Source organism: Leiobunum rupestre, chromosome 4 (genome assembly GCF_980474605.1).
Source record: "Leiobunum rupestre chromosome 4, qqLeiRupe1.1.hap1, whole genome shotgun sequence".
Classification (NCBI taxonomy): domain Eukaryota; kingdom Metazoa; phylum Arthropoda; class Arachnida; order Opiliones; family Sclerosomatidae; genus Leiobunum; species Leiobunum rupestre.
Window position 1 is genome coordinate 50,089,513 of NC_143387.1, and position 16,192 is coordinate 50,105,704.

At 36.5% G+C, this 16,192-nt stretch overlaps 2 protein-coding genes across 4 annotated transcripts; one reads left to right on the forward strand and one right to left on the reverse strand.

Moving 5' to 3' along the window:
* Nucleotides 1-1,790: 1,790 nt before the first annotated feature.
* Nucleotides 1,791-11,130, forward strand: Tsp5D (Tetraspanin 5D). 2 transcript variants are annotated; one of them, XM_090171562.1, is made up of 7 exons: nt 1,791-2,134; nt 2,709-2,800; nt 8,109-8,300; nt 8,398-8,472; nt 8,557-8,655; nt 8,804-8,974; nt 10,850-11,130. In XM_090171562.1, the coding sequence occupies exons 2-7, from the start codon at nt 2,723-2,725 to the stop codon at nt 10,997-10,999; spliced, it is 765 nt and encodes a 254-aa protein (XP_090027688.1). In that variant the 5' UTR covers nt 1,791-2,134; nt 2,709-2,722; the 3' UTR covers nt 11,000-11,130. The 2 variants fall into 2 exon arrangements, with proteins under 2 accessions (XP_090027688.1, XP_090027687.1); XM_090171561.1 differs by lacking the exon at nt 1,791-2,134 and adding an exon at nt 2,201-2,264.
* Nucleotides 11,131-12,198: 1,068 nt separating this feature from the next.
* Nucleotides 12,199-15,553, reverse strand: LOC149948122 (uncharacterized). 2 transcript variants are annotated; one of them, XM_090172976.1, is made up of 3 exons: nt 15,199-15,553; nt 14,956-15,122; nt 12,199-12,539 (listed from the first exon to the last, which is right to left on the reverse strand). In XM_090172976.1, the coding sequence occupies exons 1-3, from the start codon at nt 15,251-15,253 to the stop codon at nt 12,534-12,536; spliced, it is 228 nt and encodes a 75-aa protein (XP_090029102.1). In that variant the 5' UTR covers nt 15,254-15,553; the 3' UTR covers nt 12,199-12,533. The 2 variants fall into 2 exon arrangements, with proteins under 2 accessions (XP_090029102.1, XP_090029101.1); XM_090172975.1 differs by having other exon boundaries at nt 14,925-15,122.
* Between the last annotated feature and the right edge of the window lie 639 nt (nt 15,554-16,192).

A 16,192-nucleotide genomic window follows, 5' to 3' on the forward strand; every position in this document is an offset into this window, starting at 1 on the left:
CTACACTAACTATTGATAAGTATATTTAAGAAAAAACGTTCTTATGACTTTTTAATTTGTCTGTAGCAAACGCTAGATCATAGGCGCAACCCAAGGACCGTCGAGAAAAATACACTATGGGTGCAACCTCGGAGAAGCTAGCGCCGGTACGTCAAAGAGTGTATAGTATAACTATGGATACTCTAATTAGTCCATGGTATAACAATACGTCTTTTCCTATTCGCGTTATGTCAAAATTTCGTACACGGTTTTTGGACCATACGGGAATTGAAGTGAAGTTCAGGATCCCTATACTCGATGTCGCTAGTGGTCACTTTCCATAGTATTGCACGTCTGGAAATTGTTTCCTATCATTTTAGGATGTTGAATTTTGTTAATAAAATAATTAAATGTAAAATTTCATTGGAAATAGAAGAAGTAAGTACAGCAAAGAAAGTTTACTAACTAATGTTACAGAGACCTTTGACATTAATTCATGTTTTTCAGTCTACGCTCGCCGTCGTTCCGTTTTTGTCCAAGTGAAAACCAACCGAGAAACTGAAAGTTTAAGGAATTCAGTGTTTGATAATAAAATAATCTGATTAGTTTTAATGTGAATAAATCCAATAAATACTGTATATTTTACAACGGTTCTATTATGCCACCGTCGGCTACGATACATGCTTGAGCTCGTTTAACGACGGAGTTCATAGTGTTGTTCAGCATTAATCAGCTAGGCTAATACCCAAGGCACCACCTTAGGCCTAAGTCATCAAGTGACTTTTGAAGCCATAATTTCAGGTGGCCGGGTTACAATGCGTAGGAGGGTGGTGGCAAGCCCTGCATGCCACGAAATCGAGCCAACAGCTCCCTACACTAACTATTACCGTTAACCTCGACAAATTTTTATGGAAGGGGAAAACCCCTTAAACCAGTGGGGAGAGAACTTGCAAACTCAACGCAGAAGGAGTTGTTCAGAGTTTTCACCCAGTGCCACAAGTTGGGATCGAACCCGGCTCCTCTTGCTGCGAGGCGAAAGTGCTAACCACTCCGCCACCCGTGACACCACTATTGAAATGTCACGGTAGGCATTAATTATTCTTTCTCACAAAACTTCACGAGGAATGTTCCGTAGAAATTTGAAATTTTTCAGTTATTTATAATTTTTGGTTTTTTAGGAACTCATTTTTTCGCCGATAGAGGGATGGTAATATGTGTTTTTGTGTCTTAGAGGAGCTGATACGTCGCTGTATTAATTAGTCCACGCTGAAACGGTTTTATATTTAGAAGAAGAATCGTAGGTAACCAATAAAAATCAGAATGTACTTTTCAGACCCTGAAATGCAGATTGGAAACTTGAATCTTAATACTTTCATAGTTATTTATTAATAATATTACTATTATGTCCATAAAGGGAAATAAATAAATTATAAAAAGGGACGATTCGAAATTAGATGAAAAACTAATAAATGTTCTGTTTGAAATGAGCGCTTTTTGGATTTCGCCATGATCGCAGCGCTATCTATATTACGATGGCGTAAAAAATGCAAATAAATAATAAAACAAAAAACTACGTTTACGAAGCATTTACACCTAATAAATAAATAATAATAAAAAATAACAAATATTTCCGAATTAAATGTTGTACAACTTTTATACGGTATTAATTCTTCAACTAGATGTCGCTAGCGCGGCGTTTTTCGAAGCACGTCCCTCCTCCCTCTCCTGTTAATAATAATTCATTTTCTCCGGTTTGAAATCCCCTTTGGCATCCCGCCCCTGGATGGAACTTATTCCCCCTTCATCTTTTTTCCATCTTCTACCGCGAAAACTTACGTGGCTTTCAAAAAGCTTATTTTCCAATGAGTCTGGCGAAGAAAAGTTTATTCGCTGAGCGTCGGACTGGCCGACGGTGACCGAAAATATCCCCGCGCACGCTCGCTTTTAGTTTTAACCCAGGCTGCTCTCGATATGCGCGATAATAAAACGATTACGTGAATGTCGTGAGTTTTGCCTTTTTCCCGCTTCGTCATACCGACGTTACCCCCTCGCAATTATTACGCAGTGACTGTGTACGCGGTCAAAGAGTTGAATCCGATCGTTGGGGGGAGCCCTTACCGTCGCCTGACTACCGAGCGAAGCAAAGAAAAAACAGGTGGGTCGCTTTAAAAGTTTGTTGCGTTCGTTAATGTAAATAATGAACGGGATCTTTGGCCCCTCGCTCTCGCGTCTCGCTGCTAAAAGTTTTTCGCCTACAAACTCTCTTTTCGCTTGATTGGAAATGGGTATGCGATTTCTCGCTCGCCTAGCTGTCAATGCTTTTTCTTCTTAATTTTTGTTTACGTTCTTAATCAGCCTTAACCTACTAGATTAAACTTTATCCTCTAAGAAGTACGCGTATCTCAATTTTTTCGCGCTCGTAAGCGGTTTAATTACTTTTATTTTGCTATTTTTTTACGCATTTACGTTTATTCTGGGGAATTTCACTGTAGCGAACTTGTCTTTAAACCTTTAAAATTCCCCTTTTAAAAAGGGTTTGTCAGCATCGCCGGTACAAAATTGTATATTTACATTGTAACCCGGCAGCTGTCACGTTACGAAATTCCCCGCAGTGTTGCCGGATTAAAATAATCCGTGGTGTAAACGAGACTCGTACTTTTATTAAAGGTTAAAGACTTCTCGAAAATCGGGAACAATTTTTTAATAGTTTTTTTTTTCTCTTCTCCTAGGAGCAATTCGCCCCATGGGTACGAGGACATCGAAAAGGACCGGCTATACCTGCGTACGGCACACCCTTTGCGGTATCAACCTCTTCTTTTGGGTAAAATAAGCATTCGCACATACTCTTTTAACGAGAACGAAAAGGTTTTGTTACGAACTTCTTTCGCGGGATGGGGATAAATTGGGGGAAGGGCTGGATTGAGGAAATTCGTCCCCCTATTGTATTTCAGTCGATTGACGCCCCTTGAACGGGGAAGCGAAGATGGGTCGCCCACGAAATTCCCGAGTGAAAACCACGCTAGAGAAGGAGGATGATGAAAAATCCGCGAAACTGGTTTTTCGACGCGATATTTTACCGCTAAAAACGCGATCGAAAACGCGCGCGCTGTTCGTCACGTGGCCCCGCCGCGATGGAGATAACGCGATGGCGGCGGCGGAGCGATTTTCGAAGGCCAAGGCTTACGGAGTTTGTTCACACTCGTTACGGGAATTGGGGTGAAAAAGATGACAGCTTATAGAAGCTTCTCTTCGCCGTGTTAAATTAGTCGATCGCGTGCGGCGAAAACCCGTTTTTCTCATCCCGAAAAATAATTCAATCTTTTACGGTTTTGGCCTAACTTACCCCGCCCATCTTCTTTTAGTTCTAGCGCCGAAACTATATACTCGTATTTAAAAATTACGCGTAGCGTAATGGAATATTAATTCCTCGCCGAGCAGAAAAAACACCCACGGTTTGCGAAAGACTAAACAAAGAAACACGCCAGAGTGTACACTTTGTTTCGCTTGTCTTTGATCGTGACGTCATCATGTCCGCGTCATTAAAGTACTAACTACTAAACCCACTTTCACATAGTCTCACTTACAATTAAAAAAATTCGAATAAATCACAAAAAATAATTAATTATTTTGACAAAAATTTCACTTATAATATAAATAACTAAATATTTATTAGAGTACTTTGATGTACAAAGAACTATTTAAGGTGAATAAATCGCTTTAAGCTCTAAAGGAGACATCCCGAGGTGTTTCTCCCCGATTTGTTTCAAACTCGGGGGTTAAGTAGACCTTCATGTACCTTGAAAGCTCCTAAAGGGAAAAGTTTCAATGGCCATTCGTTTTGCCATGCCAACCAAAAATGTTTTTCACAACTCAAGTTTAAATTTTCTTTACGTAAAATAGCATGGGAAAATCACTAATTGTAAGGGTCCCCTTGCCATTTTAAAAAAGTTTTGATAAAATTGAAATTGGGTAAAATCAATGTGAAAAACATTTTTTTCCCAACACGCTAAACCGATCCCCTTTTTATGACGGATCCGGGACCCGTATATTGGAAACTTCTTTTATCGGACCTTAACCTGTATAATAAAAATTTCTGGTATCTATTAAAAACTTCCGGTATGTATTAGAAACTTCTGGTATGTATTATAAACTTCGGGTATTTATTAAATACTTCTGGTATTTATTAAATACTTCTGGTATTTATTAACTACTTCTGGTATTTATTAAATACTTCTGGTATTTACTAACTACTTCTGGTATTTATTAAATACTTCTGGTATTTATTAAATACTTCTGGTATTTATTAAATACTTCTGGTATTTATTAAATACTTCTGGTATTTATTAAATACTTCTGGTATTTATTAAATACTTCTGGTATTTATTAAATACTTCTGGTATTTATTAAATACTTCAGGTATTTATTAACTACTTCTGGTATTTATTAAATACTTCTGTTATTTAATAAATACTTCTGTTATTTATTAACTACTTCTGGTATTTATTAAATACTTCTGGTATTTATTAAATACTTCTGGTATTTATTAAATACTTCTGGTATTTATTAAATACTTCTGGTATTTATTAAATACTTCTGGTATTTATTAAATACTTCTGGTATTTATTAAATACTTCTGGTATTTATTAAATACTTCTGGTATTTATTAACTACTTCTGGTATTTATTAAATACTTATGGTATTTATTAAGTACTTCTGGTATTTATCAACTACTTCTGGTATTTATTAAATACTTCTGGTATTTATTAAATTCTTCAGGTATTTATTAAATACTTTTGGTATTTATTAAATACTTCTGGTATTTATTAAATACTTCTGGTATTTATTAAATACTTCTGGTATTTATTAAATACTTCTGGTATTTATTAACTACTTCTGGTATTTATTAACTACTTCTGGTATTTATTAAATACTTCAGGTATTTATTAAATACTTCTGGTATTTATTAACTACTTCTGGTATTTATTAAATACTTCTGGTATTTATTAAATTCTTCTAGTATTTATTAAATACTTCAGGTATTTATTAAATACTTTTGGTATTTATTAAATACTTCTGGTATTTATTAAATACTTCAGGTATTTATTAAATACTTCTGGTATTTATTAAATACTTCTGGTATTTATTAAATACTTCTGGTATTTATTAAATACTTCTGGTATTTATTAAATACTTCTGGTATTTATTAAATACTTCTGGTATTTAATAAATACTTCTAGTATATTTAAATACTTATGAAATCAGGTAAATATTAAAAACATCAGGTAATTATTAATTTTACGTAGAGAAAGTTTAAACTTAAGACGTGAAAAACATTTTTGGTTGGCATGACAAAACGAATGGCCATTGAAACTTTTCCCTTTAGGAGCTTTCAAGGTACATGGAGGTCTACTTAACCCCCGAGTTTGAAAACAATCGGGGAGGAACACCTCGGGATGTCTCCTTGTTAGTTCAACAAGAGATTGATCAGCAATCTAGTTAGTAAGTCTTACCGTTACCCAAGTTTATCAACTAATTATTTTAAAAAAATTCGGAATTTATTCTGATTTTCGTAATTTATTTTAAAGTGTAATTAACCTCACGAGTTTTAGTTATAATATTATGTAATTAGTTATTCTCGAAATTGGGACTTTCTAGGTAACTTCTAGTCTTGAACCCCATATTTTAGTACACACTGTATATGGGATAAAATACCATTTTTCGAAGACTTGAACTTTTTGGTTGAAAACGCGAAAAAGGTGTTTTACCTGAAATATTTAAATAGATACCAGAAGTTTTAAATAGATACCCTAAATATTTAATAAATACCTGAACATTTTAATTGATACCCGAAGATTTTAATACGTACGGAAGTTTATATATACCACAAGTTTATAATATTTACCCGAAGTTTTTAATATTTACCTGAAGTTTATAATATTTACCTGGAGTTTATAATATTTACCTGAAGTTTATAATACTTACCTGAAGTTTATAATATTTACCTGAAGTTTTTAATATTTACCTGATACCATAAGTATTTAAATATGTATTATATACCAGAAGTATTTAATAAATACCAGAAGTATTTAATAAATACCAGAAGTATTAAATACCAGAAGTATTTAATAAATGCCTGAAGTATTAAATACCAGAAGTATTTAATAAATACCAGAAGTATTTAATAAATACCAGAAGTATTTAATAAATACCAGAAGTATTTAATAAATACCAGAAGTATTTAATAAATACCAGAAGTATTTAATAAATACCAGAAGTATTTAATAAATACCAGAAGTATTTAATAAATACCAGAAGTATTTAATAAATACCAGAAGTATTTAATAAATACCAGAAGTATTTAATAAATACCAGAAGTATTTAATAAATACCAGAAGTATTTAATAAATACCAGAAGTATTTAATAAATACCAGAAGTATTTAATAAATACCAGAAGTATTTAATAAATACCAGAAGTATTTAATAAATACCAGAAGTATTTAATAAATACCAGAAGTATTTAATACGTACCGGAAGTTTCTAATACGTACCGGAAGTTTTTAATACGTACCGGAAGTTTTTAATAGATACCTGAAGTATTTAATAAATACCTGAAGTATTTAATAAATACCAGAAGTATTTAATAAATACCAGAAGTATTTAATAAATACCAGAAGTATTTAATAAATACCAAAAGTATTTAATACATACCAGAAGTTTCTAATACGTACCGGAAGTTTTTAATAGATACCAGAAATTTTTATTATACAAGTTAAGGTCCGATAAAAGAAGTTTCCAATATACGGGTCCCGGATCCGTCATAAAAAAGGGGAGCGGTTTAGCGTGTTGGGAAAACAGTCTGCGCAAAATAAGACTAAATGTATAATTCTACACATCTTCTATGGTGGGCTTTAAACCCCTTCGTAGGGAAATATTTAACTTGACGTTTACGTTATATCATCCTTTTGAAGGATTGTGAGGATGACGTGCGCATTTGAAAAGACCGAGAAACGACCCAAAATAGGCATTTTACGTTTTTTCAACGTGTGCTCGATAAACAATACAATGACAGTAGTTATAAAAAACACCAATTAAAATAAAACTACAGACTACCGCCAGATGGCGGATGAATCTGATAATTTCAAGGTTAACAAACGTGTTGTTTAATACATTGTGGTGAAGTGAATTCTTAACATAGCCCGAATAGCTAGACAGTTTTTTTATGAACTTGTAGTTTTATTTTTACCGCTTTCAGAGCGACCCGGGATCGTCCCCAGATTCATCTCGTAATACAATATCAATTGGAAATATGATACGAAATTTGCCCCGAGAGCGTAAAAATAATTCACAGATACGTAATCCCAGAATTTCGAATTTCTTCAAATCAATCCTGCTAATTTATAATAAGCAGTGGCGTACCAAGGGTATATGGCGCCCGGTTAAAAAGTTTCAAAATGGCGTCCCCATATACAGGGTGTTTCAAAAGGTTATGCAAAAATTTGAAGGAGTTGTAGGGGGTGAGTTGATAAGAATGCCTGTTTTTCCCCATTTTCCTACGATGAGTTAAATGAGCGCCAGAGAGCTTCAAAGTGTGGCCTACTAGCCCCTGGAAATAGGCGGCAACAAGTGAAAAACCAAGCAGCAGGGACTTTAAATACCGTTTAAGTTTACCTTTTTACGATGGTTACCTCGATTTGTTTACAAAGTCCTTTTTTACCTATCACACGAATCCAAACCTTAATGTTCGCGTTTCCCCGCTGCTTGGTTTTGCGCTCGTTGCCGCCTACTTCAAGGGACTAGTAGGCCACATTTTGAAGCTCTCTGGTGCTCTTTTAACTCATCGTAGGAAAATGGGGAAAACAGGCATACTTCTCAACTCAGCCCCTACAACTCATTAATTTTTTTGCATAACTTTTTGAGACACCCTGTATACCAAAAAATTGAAAATTGGACATTAAAGATAGGAGTGTTTTGGCGCCCCTTGCACGATAGCCAGTTTGGTGGCCAGTTCAATATTTACCCCTTAACCCGGGTCGGTACGCCTCTGATAATAAGCACAGACTATCTGTAGTACAGTTTCGTACCCTTCTACGCGGATCTCGAATAATCAATCCTTGCGGCGTTATTTCAGTTGATCGGATGCGGCATTTTGGGAGTGGGCCTGTGGCTCCACTTTTCGTACGGGGGTTACGCCTCCCTGTTCCCGTCGTACCGGTTACTTAGCGCCGATGGCCTCTGCATCGCCGCCGGGGTCATCTCGTTCCTCGTGGCCTTCTTGGGATGTTGCGGATCTTGGTTTCAGAGCAAGTGCCTTCTAGGATCGGTAATCAAACTCTCGCTTAAGACGCTTTGCGTATAAATTGACGATCTGGCGACCTTGCTTTTCGCAACTCATTAACGCTCGTTTCTCTCTTTGCCAGTACTTCGCCTTGGTCGTATTTATATTCGTTCTTCAGTTCATCGCTGGCACGCTGGGATTCGTTTACCGAAAAGAGGTACGACATTTTTTCGCGTCTACGGTATAATTATAATTCCATTAGAGCCGCCTTTTCACCTACCCGAATAAATTATCCATAAAGGTAGCCGAGTTGCTGCAGAAGGAACTCAAAGCGGGTGTGAAGGAGACCTACAGACCCGAGAGTCCTCTCGCCGAAACGTGGGATCATATTCACAAAAAGGTACTGAGCTCAGTCAGTATACCGCCCACCCCGGGCTTAACCCGTCAAAAAGCCGGGCTAGGGGGCGCTTCAAGGTTTTCGACAACATCGGAATCGTTTTAAGATGTTTTTCTTTTTCATTTGTTCCGTCGGTGACATCAACCTTTAGCTCTCTTGTTGCGGCGTTCACGGCCACAAAGACTGGTTCGACGCCGACGCGTGGCCGGGAGAGGAGAAGGTTCCGGAGTCCTGTTGCGTCAATAACGTCGTCGTCGAGGAATTCGAGAACACCAACGTGGCCTGCAATACGACCGGGGACCCTTCCCAATGGCATCATTCGGTCGGTTCTTTGGCCTTATACATTATGAACGCGTCCTAAATATTAGTTGAAAAATAAGTACTTTCATAGACCAATACGCGTTTGACCAGCTAGTAGATCGTTTCACGGGGGAAACGCCATTAGAGGACGATTTTTAAATACCTAAAGATTTAACAGATGGCGCCAGCAATCGGAAACGATTAAATTTTAAATATTCTTAACCCGCGAAAAGTATTATTTTTTCATCTTGTTTAAAGTTTCCACAGCGCCTAAAATAATAATAATCAGCTAGGCTAATACCCATGGCACAACCTTAGGCCCAAGTCATCTAGCGACTTATTATGCCTTTAAATATTAGAAGTAGTATATTTTAATAAACTGTTGAATCTTTATTCCCTTCCCAAAAGGATTGAATTGTCGCCATCTGGAATAAATGATCGCGTTGAAATCGAACCCCTAATGGTTTCCCCAAAAATGTTTGTGAATCGGTCTTCATCGAGGAAAAGTAAGGAGTCGTGCTGTAAAATAATTTAAACGTAGCATGGGGTCTGTCAATAAAGAGGGTTCAACAGCGAGTGGTTTTTCTCTCGTGAAGCAGCGTGATAACGTTGAAGATTAATTCCCAGAAGGATAATCTGTGACTTTGACGTCATCACGCTATTCGGATAATCCGTGACTTTGACGTCATCACGCGATTCGGATAATCCGTGAGTTTGACGTCATCACGCGATTCGGATAATCCGTGACTTTGACGTCATCACGCGATTCACGTTAGTAAAAATTCCCGGTGTCAACCCCCTTCTTGTTAGCCCTTTTTATCTTTATGCCATTAAGCTGACTTCCAAATTATCCACCAACACGACTAAATAACTCTGCTCCAACGATTCTCGTTTTAAATCAAGTCCAAAGGTTACTTTCCTTACCAATAGACGATTTGGGAATAGAAAATGATCGACTGGCAACATTGCTGTAATATGTGGCTATTAAAACTCTCTTTCGTCGCCGTGAACACCACAGTTTTCCAGTCACCTCATTTTCTGAACCCAAATTGGCAAGGTGCTAGTCACTCGTAAATATTTTGTACACCTTATTAGCCGATTTTTCACAAAGCCCACTCTGGCCGGGTGGAAATTAAGTGCCCCCTGATCGTACAAACCAGCGGTTCCCGGTTTTTTTTTTTGCTATGGAACCCTAAATTATCCACCTAATTCTGGCGGAACCCCAACTCATTTTTATTACTTATCTTAAAAGACTCTTGACACAAACAAAGATGGCCGCGCTGCGAATTCTCGGAACCCCGGTGACCCTTCCACCTAGGAGCAACAAACACAACACCCCACACAAGGAGAACGCAACCCGTCAAAAGTCGTGGATTTTCTCGCGTACGTTTTTCATTGGCTAGACGCTTTAGCGCCTCCTGCCATCGGAAGGGGAAAATTCGGAAATTGTCTGAAACGTTCAGCGTAAAGGCTCGTGACGCTCGTCCAATGAAATTCGTACACAACCCTTCGTTAGCGTGTTTAAAGACTAGCCGCGTTCTCCTTGTGTTTGTTGCTCCTAGCTTCTACCGAACACCTTTTAGTAACCGCTGCTCTAAACCTAGCCTTTCTCCCTAAGAATAAATAAATACATGTTTTTTCTGTGATTTCCATTGAATTCTCAGAATATTTCTGTGAATTCCAATAACGTTCTTTAGTGAATTCCCTCAATTTGTACACCTGATTACGTAAGTGACTAGCAAGTAGCAACACGGTCTGCACTCGCTCATTGAATTTTAGATGAACCTACCCACGCATTTTAAATGACGATTTAACAAAAAGAAAACGTAGTTTTCCTCTTCCTCGTAATTATTTCGATGGCGGAAGAATTTGAAAATATGGAACTTTCTGATTTCAGGGCTGTTATCGCAAGCTGCACTTGTGGATAATGGAGAGATTGTATATCGTGGGCGTGGTGGGGATGTCTTTCGCGTTCGTTCAGCTGTTCGGCCTGATCGCCGCGCTGCTGATTGTGTGTACTGGCAGTGATAAACGAAGGAGAAGATGATTTGGGACAACAAAGTGACGCTATATTTTACGTACATTATTTAGTTTCGTGTTTGTATATGTTTTTAAATTATCTATCGTTGTTAAAGAAATAACATTTTGGACCATTAAAGCCATAATCATTTTACCTATTTTAAATTGTCTGCTAATTGGTATTCATTCGTGGCTGCGAAGTTATGGGTCCGACCTTCGTACAAATCCCGTACACTCTAAATATAAATGATTTTAGACAGGGTTGCCACACGTCAGGGAATATAAAAATGGGCCTATAAAGTCAGGGAAAGGTCAGGAAATTTGAAGAATTTGTAAAAAGTCAGGGAATTCAGTTTTATCTTGACACTTTTTGAAGGTAATTTTACTCAAGATCCATGGCAAATTAAGTTATTATTATTTAGATCTATAAAATGTTTTTAACGTTGAAATAACTTTTGTACTTAAATATAACTTCTAATAAATGTAAAAGTTAAAAACGGTCTAATTTTGGCCTTAAAAAGTAAGGGAGGATAACTTAAAATGGGCAGGGAAAACAGAGAATAGTCAGGGAATTTGAATCTGATAATATTTTGGCAACTCTGTTAGAAATCTTGAAATAAATTTGAAAATCAACTTTAAAATACAGAAATCAACACGAAAATTGTGCTCTGAAATAACTTTGAGATTCTTAATCCCTTACGCAAAGTTTTCGAAGACACCGCGGCTGTCTAGTGGCAAAAATCTAGTAAACGCCATTTTATGAAATTTGAGATATTTCAGTTTCTTTATTTTTATTAACGCTGGTAAAGAAAAAGGTACTTACAGGTATAACTCATCCAGGAAAGTTATTTGCGAGTTGAAATTTTTCTAGTAAGCCAATGTACTAAAATTTACTACTAACTCTAAATTTGCATAATTAGCATTTACTAGGTATTACCACGACCGTGTTACTAGTAAGATATTTGTTTTTGTAAGACAGAGGTTCTCAAATAGGCGATCTTTAGTAAATGGAGATTTCGACCTTCAAAATGTTATATCTCGAAATTAAATTAAAATCTTATAATCAAAAATAACTACTATAAAAATGACGACTTGAAGTTAGGATCGCCACTTTCAAAAATTCCGATCTTTTATATTGGAAATTTGGCTACAAACAAAAACTATAAAAGTGATTTTGGGAAAAAACATGAACACACGTAACTTTATTCTCAAGTACTCGCTGTCAAAGTACCCCCCACAAAGTCCCCGAGTAAACAATACTGGATACAGATATATCACAAAGCGCCGTTCTTTCTAAAACATTACGTACCAAAATAAGATATATCACAATTGAGATAAAACAATTAACAAAACTTTTTAACTGTACTAAGCTGCAAAGTTCAAAATAAAAACAAATAAAGATAAAATTTTGACTGAAAACAAGGAGGCCCTTTGTAAAGGGGACGCGTTGCAGGACTGCCAGTCGTTACATAAACAAATGGTAGTGCTGAAACCGTTGTTGCCGTGCTGGAAACAACCTCCGGATTCCTTTGAAGCCGCGCAAAATCGTTTGACACTTTGAATTACGTCTAGAAAGATAAGTAGCCACTCAGATAAATTCATATATTGAGAATAGAAACTCAGATAAATTCATATATTGAGAATAGCCACTGAAATACATTGATATATTCAGAATTGCCCCTCAGATATATGCATATATTCAGAACAGATACACCGAGACATTCATACATTGAGAATAGCCACTCAGATACATTCATATATTCAGAAGAACCACTCAGATACATTTATATATTCAGAATAGCCACTCAGATACATTTATATATTCAGAACAGTTACTCCGAGACATTCATGCATTGAGAATTGCCACTCAGATACATTCATATATTCAGAATAGCCACTCAGATACATTCATAATAGAAACTCAGATGCATTCATATATTCAGAATAGCCACCCAGATACATTCATATATTCAGAATAGACACTCAGATGCATTCATATATTCAGAATAACCACTCAGATACATTTATATATTCAGAACAGTTACTCTGATACATTAATATATTCAGAATAGCCACCCAGATACATTAATATATTCAGAATATCCACTCAGATACACACATATATTCAGAATAACAACGCAGATAAATTTATATATTCAGAACAGTTACTCCGAGACATTCATGCATTGAGAATTGCCACTCAGATACATTCATATATTCAGAATAGCCACTCAGATACATTCATAATAGAAACTCAGATGCATTCATATATTCAGAATAGCCACCCAGATACATTCATATATTCAGAATAGACACTCAGATGCATTCATATATTCAGAATAACCACTCAGATACATTTATATATTCAGAACAGTTACTCTGATACATTAATATATTCAGAATAGCCACCCAGATACATTAATATATTCAGAATATCCACTCAGATACACACATATATTCAGAATAACAACGCAGATAAATTTATATATTAAGAACAGTTACTCCGAGACACAGTGGCGTAGACAAGCGGGGGGTTTCCGTGTCCAAACCCCCCCCCCTTGGGTCTACCGTTGACTGTACTAAATTCCCACCCCCTTCTTGACCCCCTCTTAACATTCACATAGTTTGACCCCCCCCCCTTGACGAATTTCTGGCTACGCCACTGCCGAGACATTCATATATTAATAATAGCCACTCAGATACATTCATATATTAATAGCCACTCAGATACATTCATATATTCAGAAGAACCACTCAGATACATTTATATATTCAGAATAGCCACTCAGATACATTCATATATTCAGAATAACCACTCAGATACATTTATATATTCAGAATAACCACTCAGATACATTTATATATTCAGAATAGCCACTCAGATACATTCATAAATTCCGAATAGCCACTCAGATACATTCATAATAGAAACTCAGATGCATTCATATATTCAAAATAGCCACCCAGATACATTCATATATTCAGAATAGACACTCAGATGCATTCATATATTCAGAATAACCACTCAGATACATTTATATATTCAGAATATCCACTCAGATACACACATATATTCAGAATAACAACTCAGATAAATTTATATATTAAGAACAGTTACTCCGAGACACAGTGGCGTAGACAAGCGGGGGGTTTCCGTGTCCAAACCCCCCCCCCCCCTTGGGTCTACCGTTGACTGTACTAAATTTCCACCCCCTTCTTGACCCCCCTCTTAACATTCACATAGTTCGAACCCCCCCCCCCCCCTTGACGAATTTCTGGCTACGCCACTGCCGAGACATTCATATATTAAGAATAGCCACTCAGATACATTCATATATTAATAGCCACTCAGATACATTCATATATTAATAGCCACTCAAATAAATCCATATATTCAGAATAGATAATCAGATACATTCATACATTATTTCATACCTAATTATAAAGGTATATTTTACTAAAGAACTAATTTGAAACGAAAATCTGAAAACCAAAAGTAGAAACATTCGATAGAGCAATTGGATATTTAAAACTACCAGGCGGATTTAACTTTGGAAAACATTTCCGGAGTACGGCAATCGTAAAATTTAAGATTACATTTCTTGGCCAAGCTTCGTAATTTATCTACTTTTTTGAACATAAAAATGTTGCTGTTTTTAACGAGCTAAATTAATATATCATTTCCCTGTTATCAGAGGAAACGAATACTCATTATTTTAGTCCTAGAATAGCAATTAAAAACGGAACTTGGACTGATAACATTCTAATACTAAATGATTTTTTACTATTTAAATGCGCGCGTGGCATCGGTGCTTAAACCGAAGACGTTTTAATTAAAAATAAATGATGACTCGGAACTATTTTTTCTTAGGCTCAGCATACTATTAGTAGGCTATTGATGAATCTGAATACGTAGCAAAATGTACACCCACTAATTTAGGGGTAATACGTACCTCCTTCTCGAATGACTTCTTTGACACATACCCCTTGATTACTGTCGACTGTGCAAAGATCTTCCGAGGCGCACGGATAATCACTGTCTGACTCTACGACCATAGTTGTTCCGTTCATTTTAGGGTCTGTAGTCACGGACCTGGTCCACGTGCAATTAAAACATTTCAGCTTGTTTCTGGACAATACGGATGACCTCACTGAATTGGAAAAAATATTGATATGCGTTATTTTCTTATTTCGAAATAATCGAGATGAATATTTGAATGTATTTACCGAGGGTAGCCAGGGTTAACCCGAAGATCACTCGCGAGAAGAGACGCCTCCCCATCTGAGAACATGTCTTTCTCGGATTAGAGCTTAAACGTATATCTTCCGCGGTGATGTATCATTTAATAACACAACAGTCCGGTCTTCGCACAACGACCAAAGACATTGACCTTTCATCATCCGCTCTCTCCTCCCCGCGGCTACTTTCCACATTACTTCCTAAGGGAACCTCACTTTCGCAACCCGTTCTTCAACCAGAAAAAAACCGGAAAACTAATGAGATATCAGAGATAAACCAGATTAGCCAGTAAATGTTCTCTTCTTCAAACGACGAGTTTAATATTAGTATTGAACTTTCATTTAAAATAAATTTTGATTCTCGGGTTTATTTACGTATTTTTGATCTTACGAGATACAATATAGGTGTTTCTATAAAATAAAACGATAAAAATTAGAAGTATAAAATGTTTTTATCCGCGTCACGGGCGCCAGTTATTTAAGTGCTTTACTTGCACGCGAGTTTTGCACGCGGGTTTCAGATTCCGAAGGGTCTCGTGACTGCAGCGCGTCCTCTCTACCTTCAAGAGCTATACACTCTTTTATATCCTTATTTGTGAGAGCTGCCATTTTATTACAGGTCTGATTTCAAATAGTGCATGCAAGGCCGCTGCACGCGGTCAAGTGCACGCGACGTCTCGAGCTGATGAGCACGTGCAGGCGCCCTTGCCTGTACTATTTTAAATTAGGCCTGTAATGAAATGGCCGACTTCGTAAAAGAGTGTATAGCTAAGCAAGGACAGTATCTACTGTCCTTGAGCTAAGTGACGTGGACTAAACATGACCTCCCGTATTTTATAGAAACACCTATTAAAACAAGGTAACAATGTTAGATAATAGCAATCGTTACGAATTGATAATTTAAATATTTCATTTTGAACACCTTTATTTTTTCAAGTTTTAAAGCAACGTATTTAAAATGTATAATTAGTTAAATCATATT

What these genes read in the sequence shown, in the direction of transcription:
- Tsp5D (XM_090171561.1), top strand. An exon ending in GTATCAACCTCTTCTTTTGG is followed by an intron (nt 2,801 to 8,108) that starts GTAAAATAAGCA and finishes GCGTTATTTCAG; the next exon opens with TTGATCGGATGCGGCATTTT. An exon ending in CTTCCCAATGGCATCATTCG is followed by an intron (nt 8,975 to 10,849) that starts GTCGGTTCTTTG and finishes TTCTGATTTCAG; the next exon opens with GGCTGTTATCGCAAGCTGCA.
- LOC149948122 (XM_090172975.1), bottom strand. Translation starts at nt 15,253, where the DNA reads ATGGGGAGGCGTCTCTTCTCGCGAGTGATCTTCGGGTTAACCCTGGCT. An exon ending in GTTAACCCTGGCTACCCTCG is followed by an intron (nt 15,123 to 15,198) that starts GTAAATACATTC and finishes TTTCCAATTCAG; the next exon opens with TGAGGTCATCCGTATTGTCC. An exon ending in AGAAGTCATTCGAGAAGGAG is followed by an intron (nt 12,540 to 14,924) that starts GTACGTATTACC and finishes TTATCTTTCTAG; the next exon opens with ACGTAATTCAAAGTGTCAAA.